Here is an 18,059-nt window from a genome sequence, read left to right as displayed (position 1 = left end):
TCTAGTTTTGCAAAATTTTTTTTTTAATATTAGAATTCTTTCAACCAATTAAGTTCATGTTAATCTTAGCCAGCCTTGATCATACATCAAATTCTTTCTCAAGGTTTCTTTTCCATAAGCCTATAATTTGCCTTTTTTGTTTTAGATTTTATCCTTTGAGTTCCCTTTTTTATTTTTTTTTATTTTTCTCTTAGACTCTCTTTTGAAAAGAATTACTTTGTTTTCCCTTAATAGAATGCATTTCCTTTCTATTGACCCTTTTAAAAGTTATTTTGCATATGAAAACATTTTCTTTATTTTAGTGGTTCTAATTTAATATATTAATCATAATTTTCAAACCTTAAGAATTCCATCTTTAGTGAAAACCAAGAGAAAACAGTTGTGAGCTATCACATTAGCATGCCTGATTGGCAAACTTATGAACGTATTCCGCTACCTCTGCTGCTAAGTCGCTTCAGTCGTATCCGACTCTGTCCGACCCCATAGACGGCAGCCCACCAGGCTCCCCCGTCCCTGGGATTCTCCGGGCAAGAACACTGGAGTGGGTTGCCATTTCCTTCTCCAATGCATGAAAGTGAAAAGTGAAAGTGAAGTCACTCAGTCATGTCCGACTCTTTGGACAGGATCAGGAGCCTACCAGGCTCCATCCATGGGATTTTCCAGGCAAGAGTACTGCAGTGGGGTGCCATTGCCTTCTCCGATTCAGTTACCTCTAGAAGCACACATTTTTCCACAATGTAATTTTTTCTCCATGTGGTACAAGATGTGTACCCAGTGAACCAAACATCTTTATTTTTTTTTTTTGTAAGAATATGAAATTTGAGATTTTAATTGCTAAGCAAGTATAAATTTCCCTGTATTTTACTTGAAAATAATCTAGACCGTTGATCAATCCCTATCATTTAACTTAGTAAAATTCTAAAGTTTCAAGTTACCAGAAGATTTAGAGAAACTGTTTTTAAGTAGAAATAGAGTAAGACATAATCGTTCTTAGCATTCACCTAAAAATATCCTACCATGCTTGCATTGAAGTTTATGAAAATATCATTTTTCATGCTGACAAATTTTGTTAGTGGTAACATGATCTTTTTTGACATTCAGTAAACATAGATACAATAACATTTTCACATGTAATGTTATCATGCTGTTGGTTTTTCAGTTAAACCAATAAGCTTGTTTTCATTGGGTAATGATTAATCCTCAATCATGTGATCTTGAAAGAGACTGGGTTAATTTGTATTTCTGAGAATTTCTTAAAGCACTTCATTATATTTAAGCCAATTAAATAGGTCTCTTTTACAGTTTAATTTTTATAACACCTCACCAAAGGTAGAAACGTATGATATTTTATAATATATACATAGACATATAATCAGAGTTCTCACAGCTTCATTTTAAAACTTAAGACATGAATCTGGTATTACAATATAAAACTCAGTAGTTTATAATAACTGTTGCAATGAGTTTATTCTTGGAGTTTACTCTTGGATAAAAGCTGACCGCCCCCTCCCCCCTTTTTTTTTCAATTTTAGAAATTAGAGATGGTATAGATAAGAGTTTCCAGAGAAGGCAATGGCACCCCACTCCAGTACTCTTGCCTGGAAAATGCTATGGACAGAGGAGCCTGGTAGGCTGCAGTCCATGGGGTCGCTAAGAGTCAGATACGACTGAGCGACCTCACTTTTCACTTTCATGAGTTAGAGAAGGAAATGGCACCCCAATCCAGTGTTCTTGCCTGGAGAATCCCAGGGACAGGGGAGCCTGGTGGGTTGCCATTTATGGGGTCACACAGAGTCGGACACGACTGAAGTGACTTAGCAGCAGCAGCAGATAAGAGTTTCTGAGAAGACCTGGTAGAACATTTACATCTCAAAGACTCAGGGAGATCATTATAAGCTCTTCCTAGAAGGACTTTTGTTCCCTTAGGGTCAGAATTTTGAAAGAATATTATATAAAGCCAGCTTTTTCTCTAACTGCATATGTAAAAGCCACTGTTGGAATGTCAGGAGAGTCCCATCATGACCTTTTTCAGGATGAAGTTTTCTTAATTTCCAAATTAAGTTTTCTTAATTTCCAAACTACTTGCAAGTATGAGCTCCTATATATATATGAACCTGGCAGGATATGAGTCAAAGGTTTATCTGACACCACTTTTCTTCTGCTTTGAAGCCTTTGTTAACCATTTCAATGTCAGTTTGTCAGAATAAAAGACTGCATGGTGGGCTGGTATGCTGTCGGGCTTAACACCTCTAGGAAGCACCCTGGATTCATCTCAGCTCTTTCAAAAGTCTGTTTCTCCCTCTGGCTGTATAAAATTTCCATGGATATTTGGAACACTGAATGACCAATGTTATATGTGTCCCCAAAGCAAATTTCTTTAAGTTAATGAGTCAGTCTCCTTATGGGACCATTGCATGGCATGAGGGCTTGCCCTTGCCACTGTCATAAGTTTCCCAGTTGACTAAGAAAGCTGTAACTGGTTGGGAAAAGCTGTGTCTCTTATCTTTGCAGCTGAAAGCACTCACATGGTAATTTATTCAGAAAAACTCTGCTTAAAGTATTCAAGAAAAGATGCCAATCAATACTCCTATGTAATTATCCAGTCCAAACTACTCAGTGTATTTCAACGGAGCAACCTCCCAACCTCTCTCAACTGGAGTAACCCATTCAGTGGCTTTTAACGGAGCAAAATCTTCCCATTGTCTTTCATCTGGATACCCTAGTTACCTCTTCTTGAATCTAAGTTGAAGGAAAACTTACTCTTCATGGCAAGGAGTTTAACAATCACCAAAAAAGAACCCTTAAGAACTGTGAACCAACACAGGAGATCCAAGACCTAGGAGAGACTTACCCAGTTGTCTAGACTCCCTGAGGGTGTAGACTAGCACAAAGGGCCTTTTCTGGGGGTCAAGGCCCCATCTGGGGGTCAAGGCCCCAAATAAAGTTCAGGCAAATGAGACAAGTATATTCTGAGTCCCTTAGTGGTCAGCAAAATTTTCAACTGAAAGACAAATGCACAACACTCATGTTGTGAGTTAAGCTTTATCCCAGGTCTGAATGAGAACTATTGCCCAGGAGATAGCCTCTCAGATAACTCTAAGGAACTGCTACAAAGAGTAAGTGGTGAAAGCTGGTTTATATGTGACTTAAAGGGAATACTTCATGCAAAGATGGGCTCAATAAAAGACAGAGATGGTATGGACATAACAGAAGCAGAAGATATAACGAAGAGGTGTAGGAATACACAGAGCTGTACAAAAAAGATCTTCATGACCAAGAGAATCATGATGGTGTGATCACTCACCTGAGCCAGACATCTGGAATATGAAGTCAAGTGGGCCTTAGGAAGTATCACTACGAACAAAGCTAGTAGAGGTGACGGAATTCCAGTTGAGCTATTTCAAATCCTGAAAGATGATTCTGTGAAAGTGCTGCACTCAATATGCCAGCAAATATGGAAAACTCAGCAGTGGCCACAGGACTGGAAAAGGTCAGTGTTCATTCCAATCCCAAAGAAAGGCAATGCCAAAGAATGCTCAAACTACTGCACAATTGTACGCATCTCTCACACTAGTAAAGTAATGCTCAAAATTCTCCAAGCCAGTCTTCAACGATATGTGAACTGTGAACTACCAGTTGTTCAAGCTGGATTTGGAAAAGGCAGAGGAACCAGAGTTCAAATTATCAACATCTGCTGGATTATCAAAAAAGCAAGAGAGTCAAAAAAAAAAAAATCTATTTCTATTTTCTTGACTATGCCAAAGCCTTTGACTGTGTGGATCACAATAAACTGTGGAAAATTCTGAAAGAGATGGAAATACCAGACAACCTGATCTGCTTCTTGAGAAATCTCTATGCAGGTCAGGAAGCAACAGTTAGAACTGGAATTGGAGCAACAGACTGGTTCCAAATAGGAAAAGGAGTAGGTCAAGGCTGTATATTGTCACCCTGCTTATTTAACTTATATGCAGAGAACATCATGAGAAACGCTGGGCTGGATGAAATACAAGCTGGAATCAAGATTGCTGGGAGAAATATCAATAACCTCAGATATGCAGATGATACCACGCTTATGGCAGAAAGTGAAGAGGAACTAAAAAGCCTCTTGATGAAAGTGAAAGAGGAGAGTGAAAAAGTTGGCTTAGGGCTCAACTAAGATCATGGCATCCGGCCCCATCACTTCATTGCAAATAGAAGGGGAAACAGTGGAAACAGTGTCAGACTTTATTTTTGGAGGCTCCAAGATCACTGTAGATGGTGATTGCAACCATAAAATTAAAAGACTCTTGCTCCTTGGAAGGAAAGTTTTGACCAAACTAGACAGCGTATTAAAAAGCAGAGACATTACATTGCCAACAAAGGTCTGTCTTGTCAAAGCTATGCTTTTTCTGATAGTCATGTGTGGATGTGAGAGTTGGACTGTGAAAGCTGAGCGCTGAAGAATTGTTACTTTTGAACTATGTTGTTAGAGTAGACTCTTGAGAGTCCCTTGGACTGCAAAGACATTCAACCAGTCCTTCCTAAAGGAAATTAGTCCTGAATATTCATTGGAAAGACTGATGTTGAAGCTGAAACTCCAATACTTCAGCCACCTGATGCAAAGAACCGACTCATTTGAAAAGACCATGATGCTGGGAAAGATTGAAGGCGGGAGGAGAAGGGGACAACAGTGGATGAGATGGTTGAATGCCATCATCGACTCAATGGACATAAGTTTGAGTAAACTCTGGGAGTTGGTGATGGACAGGGAGGCCTGGCATGCTGCAGTCCATGGGGTCACTAAGAGTCAGACACGACTGAGTGAGCTGAACTGAACTTCTTGTTTGGTAAAGCAGTTAGCATGCATCTTGGTAGAAACTTACTGCTAGTCACAAAAAAACAGAAATCACAATGTAAGTGTACTGTTTTTCTATGTATTGGAAGATATTGAAAGTGAAAGTGAAATCACTCAGTCGTGTCTGACTCTGCTACCCCATGGACTGTAGCCTACCAGGCTCCTCCGTCCATGGAGTTTTCCAGGCAAGAATATTGTGGGCTGCCATTTCCTTCTCCAGGGGATCTTTGGAAGATGTTAAGTATGATTTATTATAATTCTTTCTGAAATGCATGTAACTGTCTAAGGGTCTGTTTGTCCAAACCACAAGCATTCTGTCATTGTCTTTAATTTCCTCTGTCTGAAACGTTGAGTTCACTCTCAGTCAGCAACTACAGTGGGTTAATCTTTGTAAAGTTGGATGGAGAGCAAAATACTCTTTGCTCTTCTTTTGTTTGCCGTATCTTTGGTAGAAAAATAAGTAGTGAAAAATGTGCACTTCTGAAGCCTTATTTTTATTGTTGTGATACTAATGCTTGTATTTTGGTTTCTCCCATGTAATTTGGTAGTAAATATAATAAGCAATCTCAAACATGAATGATAGTATTAAAAAACATGGGCTTAGACTATAAAGCAATGTTATTCTCTAACATAGACACACACAGAGAAGCATACAAACATGAATACAAGCCCTCCGTTGTATAGGGGACCATCTAAGATGTTTATTTTTTATTTTTCCATTTTTTAAACTAGAGTCTTCAGTTTAACATCTGAGTGTTCTCTGTGTTTTATGCAAACTAGATAATCACAAGTTTTAGATTTAGTGATAACTAAAGCAGTTGCTTATACAGTACTGTAAATTATCAGTCTAAAAAACAAAAAATCTACCTAGGTTACTAAATAATGATATATTCAAAATAACTGGATAACTAATACCTTTTAAATATTGTAGACTTGTGTTTTTGTAGAATAAGTTATAAATTTCTAACTTAAGGTGAAAAATGTCTTCAGAGTTGTAGTGGAGATTGATTTTTTAAAGTATTGTTAAAATACTAGCTGGTTCTCAATCCAAAGATTAATACTGATTATGACTAGAATGTGATCAAAGTTAGTTCAGTTCAGTCACTCATTGTGTCTGAATCTTAGTGACCCCGTAGACACCAGGCTTCCCAGTCCATCACCAACTCCCAGAGTTTACTCAAACTCATGTCCATTGAGTCAGTGATGTCATCCAACCATCTCATCCTCTGTGGTGCCCTTTTCCTCCCACCTTCAATCTTTCCCAGCATCAGGGTCTTTTCAAACGAGCCAGTTCTTCACATCAGGTGGCCAAAGTATTGGATTTTCAGCTTCAACATCAGTCCTTCCAATGAATATTCAAGACTGATTTCCTGAGGAAGGACGGGTTGGATCTCCTTGCAGTCCAACAGGCTCTCAAGAGTCTTCTCCAACATCACAGTTCAAAAGCATCAATTCTTCGGCACTCAGCCTTCTTTATAGTCCAACTCTCACATCCATACATGAGTACTGGAAACACCATAACCTTGACTAGATGGACCTTTGTTGACAAAGTAATGTCTCTGCTTTTTAATATGCTGTCTAATTTGGTCACAACTTTTCTTCCAAGGAGTAAGCGTCTTTTAATTTCATGGCTGCAATCATCATCTGCAGTGATTTGGGAGCCCAGAAAAATAAAGTCAGCCACCTTTTCCCCATCTATCTGCCATGAAATGATGGGACCTGATGCCATGATCTTCGTTTTCTGAATGTTGAGCTTTAAGGCAACTTTTATTACTCTCCTCTTTCACTTTCATCAAGAGGCTCTTTAGTTCTTCTTCACTTTCTGCCATAAGGGTGGTGTCATCTGCATATCTGAGGTTATTGATATTTCTCTCAGCAGTCTTAATTCCAGCTTGTGCTTCATGCAGCCCAGTGTTTCTCATAGTGTACTGTGCATATAAGTTAAATAAGCAGGGTGGCAATATACAGCCTTGACGTATACCTTTCTCAATTCAGAACCAGTCCGTTGTTCCAAGTCCAGTTCTAACTATTGCTTCCTGATCTGCATACTGATTTTGCAAGAGGCAGGTCATGTGGTCTGGTATTCCCATCTCTTTCAGAATTTTCCAATCAAAGTTAAGGACAACTGATAATTTGTTTCTTATTGTGAGAATTATCTCTGCATTAACTAATTTGCTCAAAGTCTTCTTCAAACAGTGATCCCATGTCATTGAGAAAGATATCACAAACATAGAGATGGCATATATTTTACAGAATATTCTGCCAGTAACTTGGTTACATTGTACATGAATATTTTCCTTATTCCTATTCTTTCTCTCTCTCATGTTTTCCCTTTTTTTCACCTTTTTAGAATACTTTGTTCAATTACTCAAGGAAGAATTTTTATCATTTATGTATGCTAGACCTTGGAGCTCTACAAAGAAATAGATAGAGTTGATTTTAATTTAAGAGCTTCCAGTATAATTTAGGTAATTTTGGTATGGATAGTGACAACATAGTGTGGTACCTGCTACAATAGCTGTTATATAGGGTACTTATTAGTTTTTGTTTTTATTACTTCTGTAACAAATAGCCACAAATTTTATGACTTAAAACAATGCAAATGTATTACCTTACATTTCTCTATGTCTGAAGTCAGAGATTTTATAGGACTATTAACAAGATGTTGTCAAGATAGGATTTTATTTTCTAGAAGGTTATTGGAACATGTTTTCTTTCCCAGCTTCTAGGAGCTGCTTACATTCCTTGGTTATGGTTCTCTTCCTCCAAAGTCTTGAAATTCAGTAACATTATATCCCTTTGAGTATTCTATCACAGTTGATTCTACTCAACCTGGAAAGGTTCTCTGAATTTGAGTTCATGTGATTATGCTGGACCCAACCAGATAATTCAAAATGATCTCATCCCAACATCCATAATCTTAGTTACATCTATAAAGTTTATTTTGCCATAGATGTTTAGTTGTTCTAGGGATTAGGATGTAAACATTCTTGGAGAGCCAGCATTCTGCCCATCAGATGCTACCCAAGTACAGAAGAATACCTCTTCTAGAACGGAGATAAAGAGTGTGTTCAAAGGTGACTTTCTGGAGGAGTAATCCCAGTTTGGACCTAAAGGACAGGCAGTCATTAAATAGGCCACATAGAGAGGGTAGAACTGGTGACCTTCCTGGAATAGAACATGCAAAGACCAGAACTTAAATGAGTGCCTTTTAGAATACTCAATACTAAAAATACTCAGTATTATTTTTAACTTGACACAAGCTGATTGGTGCAGCATAGTTGTGAGACAAATATCCACAGACCCAATCCTGTGGAACTTTGATGACCAAAGTGAAGAGTCTAGACTTTATTCCACGAACTGTGGCAAGCCAGTGGAAAGTTTTAAGTAGATGAATGATATGATCAGATTTCTAACTTTGTAAGTTGGTCCTAGATGAAGTGCTGGGAAAAGATTGAAGGGAGTGAGTTACGGTGGCAATAAAATCTTGAAAGGAGCCAGTATAGTGATTTAAGCTGGGAATTTGGTGGAGGGCTGAATATGAGTATTGGTAGAACTGGGAAATGGAGGCAGAGAAGGCAACGTTATGATGGTCAGAGTGAGTGAGTATGGCTGTTGTCAGGGTGAGTTTGACTGATCCTTTAGGTGTAGGTTTCCAGTCTGTGGCCCCAAAGTTTGAGTAAGAAATCTGGGCTGAAGATAATAATTAGGGACATAAGGGGTACAGAGGATTATGCTCTTTGTGAGGATCAGAAAAGAGAGTCTAAGGCTATGCCTTTGGAAACCCATCAGTTAAGAGAAGTACAGAGGGAGAAGAATTCAACAAATACATGGAAAAAAAAAAAAAAAAAAAAGATGTGCCCAGAAGGATGGTGGGGGTGTGGAGCAGAGGTGAGGGACAGAAAGCTAAGGTGTGAAAGGATATTTCAAGAATGATGGTGTAGTCAATGCTCCAAGGCTATCACTGAATATCAAGTCTGAAAGATAAAAAGTAAAAGATAGTTCAGGATGTTATTACTTTGGCGAGAGTTAGCGGTTTTAAGGCATAGGTAGAGTCAAAATCTAGAGTTAAGTGTGTTGAGAAGAGAATGGACATGTGAGAGATGGAGAAAACTATACTTTCTGGACACTTGAGAAGCACCAGATACTTGGGTATGTTGAATGCTGATAAGAAGGAGCTGATCCTCCTCACTCACTGATACGTCTCCCGTGCAGAAATGCTCACAGCAGAGACAGAGGCAGTGCTCCTCAAACTTATTCTCAGCAAGTGGCCCTAATGGTAGATGCAAGAAGTATATCACCCTAGAGAGGCAGTGATGTGTCCAAAGCTGCTACAAGATCTTTCAGAACTTATAGGAATCCTTATTTATTGTGTCCAGAAGCATCACAGAAGAGATACAGCGAGTCCTCCAGGTGACAACTGTAGAATTGTTGTGTGTAATGTAAACTTCTGGAGCTTCCCTGATAACTCATCTGGTAAAGAATCCGCATGCAATATAGGATCTCAGGTTTGATTCCTGGGTCAGGAAGATCCACTGGAGAAGGGATAGACGACCCATTCCGGTATTCATGTGCTTCCCTAGTGACTCGGAGGGTCAAAAATCCACCTGCAATGAGGGAGACCTGGGTTTGATCCTTGGGCTGAGAAGATCCCCTGGAGGAGGACATAGTAACCCACTCCAGTATTCTTGCCTGGAGAATCCCCATGGACAGGGGAGCCTGGCGGGTTATAGTTCATGGGATTGCAAAGAGTTGGACACAACTGAGCGACACAGCAAACGTAAACTGTTTCACAATGAGAAAGTAGTCTATGTATCAGCTTATAGCAAGCATTTCCAAAACAGCCATTTAAGACTGGAAATAGATTAATAAAGCTCCCTACTATTTAAAATAACCAGCCATGACTCTCACTAATGGCCCACTAGTGAAGAAACAAAGTGAAATTATTATATCTAGGAGAACTTAAAAATCTAGAGGAAGTGTGTTAGTAGCAAAGTTGCGTCAAGTTACAGAGTGTCTTAGAATCCATTAAACATAATTATCAAGTATTCACAGCTTTGAAAAATGACTTTGCATTGTCATTACACAAAAGTTGGGATTACACCTGAAAGGTCCATCGAAGTCAACTGGTAATGTAAGGTCATATTCTAAAATCTTTAAGTTAAAAATGTCTCTCAAAGTGCAAGTCATATCTTTTTCTCAGATTAAATTACCCAACTTGCATTGAGCATTTATTTCAATATATTTTTTCTGTCAGCATTTCTGAGTTCCTGATAACAGGAACCAAAATAAATTACACTTTGCCCACCACACCCCAGGTGACAGCCAGGCTAACTTCAAGGCCATTGTCTGGGAGGATATGATTTTTTTTCCTTGAATAAACAAGCTATTTTTTAAAAAGTTACTTGAAAAAAAGGCAGAGTTATACTTACACCATTTTATTCGCTTCCTTGGAAACCATTACTTTCAAGGAAAATGGAGACAAGGTAGTCAGTTTTTATCAACAAATTATAAAGACATTAATATAAATCAACAAGAATTTTTCTAGTTGTCAAGCCACTGTAGCAAATTTTTTCTAAGTATGTTTTGCCACTCTCCAACATGAAGCCTTTTTTCCCCCCAATTAACTTAAATTTCACAGTTGCTGTGGGAATTGCTTCATTGTCCTAGGATTTACTTCTGTGTTAAAGGGGAAAAAAAAGTGAAAAAAAAAAAGAAAGGCTTTATTTTATTTGACTTAATTGCCCAAGAGCTTTGAAATGTGAACAACTTAACAAAACAACAGATGTGAAATTAACACATCCATGTCTCTTGTTGGAACAGGGAAAAGCAGAAAGAAGGAGAAATGCCAGGATGCTGACTTGTACCCTCTAGTGGAAACAGAACCGTGTCCTTGTGATGTGTTTACATCTCATCCTTATGGAAACTGGTCAGATTGCATCCTTCCTGAAAGCAGAAAGGAGCCTCATAGAGGACTGCGGCTACAAGGAGACACCAAAGAATGTGGAGAAGGCCTGCGCTTTCGAGCAGTAGCCTGCTCTGATAAAAATGGAAGACCTGTTGACCCTGTCCACTGTAACAGTTCTGGTAAGGAAATGGGCGAGGAGTAACCCATGAGAACACTGACGTATAGCCCAGGGTATGTGTCCCAGGTCTAGAACTCATAACCTTGTTTCTTAGTAATTGCTTCAGTTTTCCTTTGTCGAAAACACACTGCCTCTCCTTAAGTATGAATATAGGAAATGCACATATCCACTGGTTATCTGAAATGTGGGTGTTTGGGATCTTTGACTCACCTCTCTCTATACTTCACCTCTGGTCACTTGATTTCGTGTGTGAGCACAGGCTTACTCTGAGAAAGCCAAAGCCCAACACAAATGAATATATTTTATGCCGTTAATTGGTGCTTTAGTCACTTATATAGAAGGCATCAGGCCTTCAGTGTCTTATAAGGATGTTGACAAAATACCAATGAAAAAGTTAATATTGTACAGTACAATGTGTTCAGTTGAGTTCAGTTGTTCAATCGTGTCCAACTCTTTGCAACCCCATGAGTTGCAGCACGCCAGGCCTCCCTGTCCATCACCATCTCCTGGAGTTCACTCAAACTCATGTCCATCAAATCAGTGATGCCATCCAGCCATCTCATCCTCTGTCGTCCCCTTCCTCTCCTGCCCCCAATCCCTCCCAGCATCAGAGTCTTTTCCAATGAGTCAACTCTTTGCATGAGATGGCCAAAGTACTGGAGTTTCAGCTTTAGCATCATCCCTTCCAAAGAAATCCCAGGGCTGATCTCCTTTAGAATGGACTGGTTGGATCTCCTTGCAGTCCAAGGGACTCTCAAGAGTCTTCTCCAACACCACAGTTCAAAAGCATCAATTCTTCGGCACTCAACTTTCTTTACAGTGAAACTCCCACATTCATACATGACCACTGGAAAAACCATAGCCTTGACTAGATGGACCTTAGTTGGCAAAGTAATGTCTCTGCTTTTGACTATGCTATCTAGGTTGGTCATAAGTTTTATTCCAAGGAGTAAGCATCTTTTAATTTCATGGCTGCAATCACCATCTGCAGTGGTCTTGGAGCCCAAAAAAATAAAGTCTGACACTGTTTCCACTGTTTCCCCATCTATTTCCCATGAAGTGATGGGACCAGATGCCATGATCTTAGTTTCTGAATGTTGAGCTTTAAGGCAACTTTTTTACTCTCCACTTTCACTTTCATCAAGAGGCTTTTTAGTTCCTCTTCACTTTCTGCCATAACGGTGGTGTCATCTGCATATCTGAGGTTATTGATATTTCTCCCGGCAGTCTTGATTCCAGCTTGTGCTTCTTCCAGCCCAGCTTCTCATGATGTACTCTGCATAGAAGTTAAATAAGCAGGGTGACGATATACAGCCTTGACGTACTCCTTTTCCTATTTGGAACCAGTCTGTTGTTCCATGTCCACTTCTAACTGTAAGTACACCTAAATTAAGACTAGAACTATAGGAAAGAAATTAGGCAAGCTGGAAGTATTTTTGAAACTTTAATCGGGGAGAAGAGTCTCTTTTTTATTATTTTTTAACCTTGACATAATTTAAAAGATAGGGATGAACAGAGAAAGGAATGATGCTTAAATTCAGTTGGTGTAAATATTGATGGAGGAGACTTTGACTACTGATAGCAATGGAGCTTATTGAGTTCCTGCTCTACTTTTTGGCTTTTAATTACCTTTAAACAATCAAAAACTAAAGAAGTTGGGGATTTTATAGAAGGTACAAATAGAGAGAATTTATGTTTTAGTGGTAAACTCTAAAAAAATTTAAATTGATAGATTTTGGTCACTATCATCAAGGTTTTTATATTCTAGTAAGTTTTCTCAGTAATACCAGAAATAACAAATTGAATTCACTTTTAACACACAAGTAAATTACAGTTTGTCTTTATTCTATGTTGGTAGTGCATCAGCTCATTTTATTTAGGCTATGCCTGGGTCATAATAGGAATGCAATTTAAGATTTAATAATTTTCAGTTAGCACAGTCACTGCCCTGCCTGTTGAGTTAGTCTGCAGGTTTGTATTCAGTGATTTTACTTTCATAAACATTAAACACATCACAGACAATAACGGACCCATTTGGGAAAAGCTAGAGTTGGTTTACTCTGATCTTTGTTTTTCACACAAAATACATTGTTGTTATTTAGGGCTTCCCTGATGACTCAGATGGTAAAGATTCTTCCACCTACAATTCAAGAGTCCTTGGTTTGATCCCCGGTTTGGAAGGATCCCCTGTAGAAGGGAATGACTACACACTCCAGTTGTTTAGTCACTAAGTTGTATCTAACTCTTTTGTGACCCTATGGACTGATGCCCTCCAGGTTCTCTGTCCATGGGATTTTCCATGCAGGAATAATGAAGTTAGTTGTCATTTCCTTCTCCAAGGGATCTTCCCAACCCAGGGATTAAACCCAAGTCTCCTGCATTTCGGTAGGTGGATTCTTTAGCACTGAGCCACCTGAGAAGCCCTTAGTATACATAGTGGTCTATTTTTAAATTTTTCTTGCAATATATTTGATGTATAACATTCATTGCATAAATTTAAAGTGTACAATTTAATTCAACACAGATGTATAGAACAGTCTTTTGGACTCTGTGGGAGAGGGAGAGGGTGGGATGATTTGGGAGAATGGCATTGAAACATGTGTAATATCATATAAGAAATGAATCACCAGTCTAGGTTCAATGCAGGATACAGATGCTTGGGGCTGGTGCACTGGGATGACCCAGAGGGATGGTACGGGGAGGGAGGTGGGTGGGGGGTTCAGGATTGGGAACACGTGTACACCTGTGGCGGATTCATGCTGAAGTATGGCAAAACCAATATTGTAAAGTAAAATAAATAAATAAATAAATAAATAATTTTAAAAAATATATTTGTAGGTTGTAATATTGCAATTGCAGTGATGATACATACATATAATATTACATAATTATCATTTCTTTTCGGTGTTTGGAATAGTTCTAGTCTCAGTAAGTTTGGTTATGAGACTATATTGTTGTCCACATTACTGTGCATTAGATCTCTTTGGCTTCTTTACTATTCATTCCAAGTTCATACTGTTAAAAAAATTATTCTATCCTTGCCTTATCCCTCCACTCCTATCCCCTGGAAACCACCATTTTATTGTTTTTATGAGTTTGGCACTTTTAGATTACACGTATAAGTTGATGTAATACAGTATTTCTCTGTCTGACTTGTCTCAGTGTACTATCCTCTAGGTCCATTTACATTGTCACAAACGGTGAATGTCTTTCTCATGGCTGGATAATAGTCCATTGTTTATATACACTACAAATTCTTTGACTCATCTGTTGACGGGCACATAGATTGTACATATAGCTGTGGGCAACACAATTCAGTAAATTCTGAAATACCTGTGCTAATGGATTTTATGGAATATTCAAACCACAGATAATATTAGCCAGGTCTCTTTGTCTTTAGGAATATCATTGAGGGGACCAGTATTAAAATTATGCCTCATTTAAAACAAACAGAACACTTAAGAGTGGAATTTATGTCTGTATCCTGTCAGCAGATGTTTGCTGCTGTTGAGTTCCATCACTGTCTAGTGTCAAGGTGTTGGATTTAATTCCCAACTGTGTGTGACAACAGGCCTGGATGATTACCTAATTCAATCAACAGAATAGAATGTGCCAAAATAATGATACTTGAGGAGAGTTACTTCCAGTTATGTCTCTTATCCTAGTGATATTTTTTCAGAGAATAGGACATGAAAGCTCCCCCACACCTCAACATACTCCATTCTTCTCTCCCCATGTCCTGCCTTCATCCCTTCCTTCATTCCCGTCTCTGCTCATAACAAATCTTTGGCCAACTCCTGTAAGAAATCATTCTGTTCATCATTTCCTATTCCCCATGCATGTACGTGTGCTGAGTTGCTTTAGTTGTGTCATACTCTGTGAGACCCCATGGACAGTAGCCCTCCAGGCTCCTCTGTCCATGGGATTCTCCAGGCAAGAAGAATACTGGAGTGGGTTGCTGTGCCCTCCTCCAGGGGATCTTGAACCTATGTCTCTTATGTCTCCTACATTGGCAGATGGGATCTTTAACACTAATGCCACTTGGGAAGCTCCTTATTCCCCTTACCGGCTTTATCTTTCTTCATGGTACTTAATCACTAACTAAAATATTATGCATTTATTTTTTAAAATACTTTCTCTCTCTCTCCTATGATTGGATAGTAAAATTCCAATAAAGAAAGAACTGCTTTTTATTTTTTTACTTTTCTTTTCAGCTATATCCACAGCACCTAGAATGATGCCTGAAAGTTAGTAGGTATTTAAAACATATTTGTAAATACACACTAGACCATCAGGTCTTAATAAGTTTGCCTCCTAAGCATTTTCTCAAGCTTCTCTTTTCCTCTTGCTGTCTACTACACCCAGTGAGATGTTGCAATATTGTCTTAACCACCTGATATCTACTATTCACTGAGAGCCATCTGTCGTCACACTGAAAGACATGTGACCATGCCAGTGCTCTCTGGCAGTTTCTCCTGGTCTCTTCTGCTTGCACCAGCTCCTTAACAGGACCTTAAAGAAGTTCCATGACTATGTATTCCACCTGGCACACTCTTTTTCCTCCTTTCATGAGGCTCCTCTTCCTTTGGGATAAGACAAAGTGATGCCTGATCCAGGAAGCACTTTTCCTACTTCCATTTCCATGGTAGGTGAGAGGATCTTCCTTTTTTTCCTTTATCAATATATTTAGATTTTTTTTTTTTTTAGCCATATACTTTTCTGTTTTTCTTACTAACCTGATTGTTTATTGAATCAGGCTCATTTCAATTCAGGTGTATTAACTCAAGTTCATTTCTCCATCCCCAGGGCTTAACACAGGCTCTGGCCCACAATAGACTGTCAGTTATGTTGGTTGAATGAACGAAAAGGTGAGTTTAGATATGATCAGAGGCAACATGTGTGCCTTGATAAAAGTTTTGAGTGTGTGTGTGTGTGTGTGTGTGTGTATTGAGTTGTTTGGATAGAATAGCTGAGTATAGTCAATAGGGAGCCACAGAGAAGCTGACTCTAAAATACAAGGCCAGACAAACACTAGAATATTTTGTTTTATTTTGCCCTTAAAAAATGTTTGGGATTAGGGGGAGTCCTAATTGTACTGGAATGAAATTGTATTGCTACCAGTAGACAAATATTTTTGAAAGAATGGGAAAAATGCAGAAAAACAATTTTCCTAGTGATCCAGTGAGAACTATGTGAAAAAAAATTTTAATTCATCAGATTATAAAGTGAAAATGGAATTTGTTTCATATCTGATTCCAGATAAATTATGATTCAGTTTGAGAGGCAGTTAATTATCTTCACTAATATTTCACCCAGAAATAACTTGGCATTTGCAACTTAAGCCTAGTACAGCAATTCAACTAATTTGCTGTTATATATAAGGAGGTATGGATATCAAACAAAGCACAATAATCTAAGAAATCTTTCTTATTTATAGAATAATGTATCATGTACTTGCTGCTGCTGCTGCTGCTAAGTCGCTTCAGTCGTGTCCGACTCTGTGTGACCCCATAGATGGCAGCCCACCAGGCTCCCCAGTCCCTGAGATTCTCCAGGCAAGAACACTGGAGTGGGTTGCCATTTCCTTCTCCAATGCATGAAAGTGAAAAGTGAAGGTGAATTGCTCAGTAGTATCCGACTCTTAGCGACGCCATGGACTGCAGCCTTCCAGGCTCCTCCGTGCATGGGATTTTCCAGGCAGGAGTACTGGAGTAGAATGCCATTGCCTTCTCCATCATGTACTTGCAGTTACTGATAAAATGTGAATTTAATCTTAGTACTTTTAGAAAGTTTAGTTTCTATGACAGTTGCAGGCAGGGGGACCCCTTCCAGGGCCTGAAACTGGGCTCTTGTCTAACACTCAGAAATGAATTGTCTGAGGAGACACATGTGCTGACAAACCACGAGATTTTATTGGGAAAGGGCACCCAGGTGGAGAGCAATAGGGTGAGAGACCCCAGGAGAACAGCTCTGCCACGTGGTTCACCGTCTCGGGTTTTATGGTGATGGGATTAGTTTCCCGGGTGGTCTTTGGCCAATTATTCTAATTTAGAGTCTTTCCTGGTGGCGCACACATTGCTCAGCCAAGATGGATGCTAGCGAGAGGGATTCTGGGAAGTGGATGGACATGCAGTGTCTCCTTTCGACCTTTCCTGAACTCTTTTGGTTGGTGGTGGCTTATTAGTTCCATATTCCTTATCAGGATCTCCAATCATAAAACAACTCATGCAAATGGTTACGATGGTGCCTGGCCAGGGTGGGCGGCTTCAATCAGTGTGCTTTCCCTAACATGACTATATTGAATTTTATATTATTGAAAAGATTTAGCTCAACTACTTATGGGCTAGTTTATTTTGGCCAAGACAGGAGACTGAAATTTACATCTTTATTAACTGAATTGTTTAAAAGAGCATTTTATGAAATGTCCTGGCAAAGAGTTGTGTGTATCAAAGATAGGACGAACTTTTAAAAGTATTGTGAGCTCTCCTTTATGAGTCCACCAGGCAGAGAGACTGAGTAATTATATCTCTTGCAGAAGGAAATAGCAACTCTTTAGTCATCTGCAACTTTTGCCAAATGACCTGTTTCCTAAATCTTGTGCACCTGTATGTTTTTTCAGATGTTGAAAAGCTCTTCAAATCATCACTTGAGAAGGAATAATAGTGTCTACTCCTTAGCAAATAAATTTAAGTTTGACAAGATGGATATGCTTCTGTGTTTTCTATGTTGAGATTTTACTTCCTTTGCTTCCTTTTTCCTGTGAGTGTTGCTATAAAAATTCATATGAAATCACTACTTAGAGATGTTTTGATCCTCTTTCCATGTTTTTCCATTCCAGTGGTTCTCCCTGACTTGCTCAGACTTCTTACCTTTCCCTTAGATCCACGGCAGTGAGGACCCACCACCTGGCCTTACTCAGTCCTTCTTTCCACAACCCTTTGGTCCCCTTTCAATGAGAAAAATCTTTCCCATAGGCTGGTATAATGATCACTGCCATAAGTTTTTAAATTCTCATTGTCAACTGACTGCCCAGGCCACTTAGTGTGGCATACGAGACCCTTTCATGATTTTGCCCTTTGTTAACCCCTGAAACCTCATCCTTTTTCCTTCCCATGCTGAACCCCAGCCATCTTAGAATC

The 18,059-nt window shown here is 39.0% G+C and overlaps 1 protein-coding gene across 1 annotated transcript in view; it reads left to right on the top strand.

The window, feature by feature from the left end:
* Nucleotides 1-18,059, top strand: part of THSD7B (thrombospondin type 1 domain containing 7B) — a 910,123-nt gene that overhangs the window by 616,358 nt on the left and 275,706 nt on the right. Inside the window, exon 13 of the mRNA XM_068968986.1 lies at nucleotides 10,658-10,921. Within this exon, the coding sequence (XP_068825087.1) occupies nucleotides 10,658-10,921 (264 nt within the window). The remainder of the gene's footprint in view (nucleotides 1-10,657; nucleotides 10,922-18,059) is intronic.

Source organism: Capricornis sumatraensis, chromosome 3 (genome assembly GCF_032405125.1).
Source record: "Capricornis sumatraensis isolate serow.1 chromosome 3, serow.2, whole genome shotgun sequence".
Taxonomy (NCBI): domain Eukaryota; kingdom Metazoa; phylum Chordata; class Mammalia; order Artiodactyla; family Bovidae; genus Capricornis; species Capricornis sumatraensis.
The sequence above is the reverse complement of the archived record's forward strand: the minus strand, read 5'-3'. Positions and strand labels throughout refer to the sequence as shown.